Source organism: Cydia splendana, unplaced genomic scaffold, assembly GCF_910591565.1.
Source record: "Cydia splendana unplaced genomic scaffold, ilCydSple1.2 scaffold_118_ctg1, whole genome shotgun sequence".
NCBI lineage: Eukaryota > Metazoa > Arthropoda > Insecta > Lepidoptera > Tortricidae > Cydia > Cydia splendana.
The window spans coordinates 78,143-81,211 of record NW_026946843.1 but is presented as its reverse complement, the minus strand read 5'-3'; the positions used below and the strand labels follow the sequence as shown (position 1 = coordinate 81,211).

The window sequence follows — 3,069 nt, the reverse complement described above, 5'->3', positions numbered from 1 at the left end:
TAGATAAGTCAACAATTTCGGGTATGTTTACTACTTTGATACTATTTTTGACATCTAGACATGACCCACCGTGAAGTGATTGCTTACGACAAAAGGACGACACCAGAATATATTTGTCTACATTAATGCACTTTAAGTTTACGTCCGAGAGCCAATGTTCGGTAATGGCTAATACATCGCATTTAAGGTCGGCACTAAGCAATTCTTCCAACTTTTCCGATTTGTTATTAAGTGATTGTATGTTTTGGTGGCATACAATAATCGGCGCATCCTCATCCCGTGTGTGTGAAGTGGACGCGCGCGCAGGCGCGCAGTCACTGAGACACTGTGGCGATGGCGATGGCGGGCAGCTCGGTGGTGGGGCCCCGCTCGGCGCGGGGACGGACGCGAAACCAGTCGGAGAAACGTATGCCGTGTGGCCACGAAGTCGGCGATTTCAACCGGTCGTATCGCGTCTCGTCACGACATTCGTGTTGAGTGCACGCGGCGATCTAATATTGTTATTGCATTTATTGTTTACGACGCGCGGTACCTGTTGTCATGCAAGCTGTAGGCTGGTAATTCCGTAAACAACATGTCTACGGGGCTACCGGACTCAGACCTAGGCTCAGACATGGATGTGACAGAAGTATTATCACAAAAATCAACATCACCAGAAGATAATGAAGTCGTAGAAAAAAATACAGAAGATCAGGAACAGGAGGAAGATAACTTGAATGAGAGGGCTCAAAAACGGGAAAGACAGGATGATGAGAAGGAACCATGGCAAAAAGTTGAAAACCTTAAAAAACCTAAGAAGGAGACAATAGAAATATTCCTTTCGAGTAGCGAAAAACTACCTAAACAATTTGCCATTGCAAAGTTACTTACAATTGCAGGTTTATTCAAGATTAAAAAAATTAAATATATAAATCAGTACAAACTAAAACTCGAGGTGCCCGACGAGACCTATGCAAAAAAGGTAATTGACTGTGAGGAGTTTAAAAAGAAGGAATGGAAAGTTCAACGAGTTACCGAAGTGGAAATGTCTTACGGTATTATAAGGGGGGTTGACTTGGAGCTAACCGACAGCGATATACTTAGGGATATCTCCAGCCCTAGTAATGTCAAGATTGTATCTGCAAAACGGTTACAGAAGAGAGGAGAAGGTAATAAATGGGTACCCAGCGAGGTGGCTAAAGTAATATTTTCCGGATCGCAACTGCCAGCATACGTAAATATAGATAACTTACGCGTCAAGGTAGAACCTTTCATCTTTCCTGCTACACAATGTTCAAAATGCTGGAAATTCGGACATACTAAAGCCAGATGTTCATCTCGAAATGTTATATGCCCCAAATGCAGCGGTCAACATGAAAACTGCGAGATTGAGATATTCCAATGCGTTAACTGCAAGGGGAATCATATGGCTCTAAATAGATCGTGCCCAGTTTACTTAAAAGAGAAAAAGATAAGGGAATTAATGGCGGAGTTCAACTGCACATATCGGGTTGCTTGCAACATTTATGTTGAACCAGAACAACATGCTCATAAAGAGATCCGTAGGGATAATAACATTCAAGAGCACACATTTCGATTAAATACGCACAACAGCTTTATTGATTTAGATCTGGAAGAAACAAGTCCCCATAAATACGTACCTATCTTATCTTCGTTTGCCCAAACGCTTAAACGTCCTAAGTCACCGCCCGGCATCCGAGCGGTCCCTAGAAACGCAAGTAGCAGCATCAGCAAAAATGAGCGGCAACAGTACGAGCGCCCGGCGGACCGCATTCCAGAGGAATCAGCTGATAACACGGAAAGCGATCAAGTAAACAACTCGCGCAAAGTACATTTTAGTGAGTTATTAAGTCGTTTAAAAGAAATATTATTTTTAAAAGACATTAGTGTGCATGAAAAAATTAAAAATATAATTAAGTCCTGTATTGAATGGTTAGTTCTCGTAGTAGTAGATTTTATGTCTGAGTGGCCTATTTTAAAAAGTATTGTGGAAATGTTAGCCCGTTATGGAATTTAGTCGTAAAAATAAAAATATGAAGTTGAACATTTTGCAGTGGAATGCGCAAAGTTTAAGACCAAAAGTGTTAGCCCTTGAAAATTTATTATTACGAGAAAAAATCCATATATGTATCATATCGGAAACTTGGCTCGAACCAAATAGCAACTTAAAAATTGGATTTTATAATATCTACAGACAAGACCGCGATGACTCATACGGAGGAATAGCTATAATAATTCATCGATCTATTCGAGCGCAAGTTAATAACTTTAGTTTACGTAACGGTTGCATACAAATTATGTCTATTAAGATTTTTAATTGTTCGTATTTGCAAAATATTATCGCCGTGTATTGCCCGCCTCGAGTTTCCACTACAACAGATGATTGGAAAATGCTGTTTTCGAAATGGAATAGTAAAACATTAATATGTGGTGATTTTAATGGCCATCATCCTAACTGGTCGTGCAAGATTAATAGTAGGGGCTTACAAATATACGATGCCGCGTCTGATTATAATTACGTATCGCTTAATAATGGTGTAGCTACTTGGGGTAAAATGGTTTTAGACAGATGGTTGTCAAGCTCACCTGACATTACATTTGCAACATCAGACATTGCACTCCGATTTTCTTGGACGATTTTCAACGAGAGTTTAGGTAGTGACCACTTAATGATTTTCATGTCTACCAAAATCGAACTTAATAACATTAACACACAAAAAAGAAATTTTAAAAAGGCTGATTGGACTAAATATAGGGAAACATTTATTGAACTCTTTAAAAATAAAAATCTTAATGGAGAACCTCAGTTAGTTTATGACACGTTTTTACAGTACATTAATTCGGCAGCTAATGAATCAATTCCTCTGATTAAACTTTGTGCTGACCCTACTCGCACGTTTAACATTAAGCCATACTGGACTCCAGAGTTGTCTAGGTCAGTGGCGGTGCGTAGGCAGGCGTTATCTCAGCTTAGAAGAAATCCCACTCCGGTTAATTTAAGTAATTATAAACAAAAAACTGCTGAGGCACAGCGCCTTATTAGGAAAGCGGCAGCAGAATCGTTTAAAT

At 39.7% G+C, this 3,069-nt stretch overlaps 1 protein-coding gene across 1 annotated transcript; it reads left to right on the top strand.

Annotated features, from left to right (window-relative positions):
• The first annotated feature begins 574 nt into the window (after window positions 1–574).
• Window positions 575–2,868, top strand: LOC134805473 (uncharacterized). Its single transcript, XM_063778770.1, has 2 exons — window positions 575–1,810; window positions 2,848–2,868. The coding sequence occupies exons 1-2, from the start codon at window positions 575–577 to the stop codon at window positions 2,866–2,868; spliced, it is 1,257 nt and encodes a 418-aa protein (XP_063634840.1).
• The last annotated feature ends 201 nt before the right edge of the window (window positions 2,869–3,069 follow it).

Bases quoted from the DNA above. Each gene is read 5' to 3' on its own strand.
- LOC134805473 (XM_063778770.1), top strand. From the start codon at position 575: ATGTCTACGGGGCTACCGGACTCAGACCTAGGCTCAGACATGGATGTG. The intron at 1,811-2,847 runs GTAAACAACTCG...TTAATTCGGCAG, and splicing joins ATAACACGGAAAGCGATCAA to CTAATGAATCAATTCCTCTG.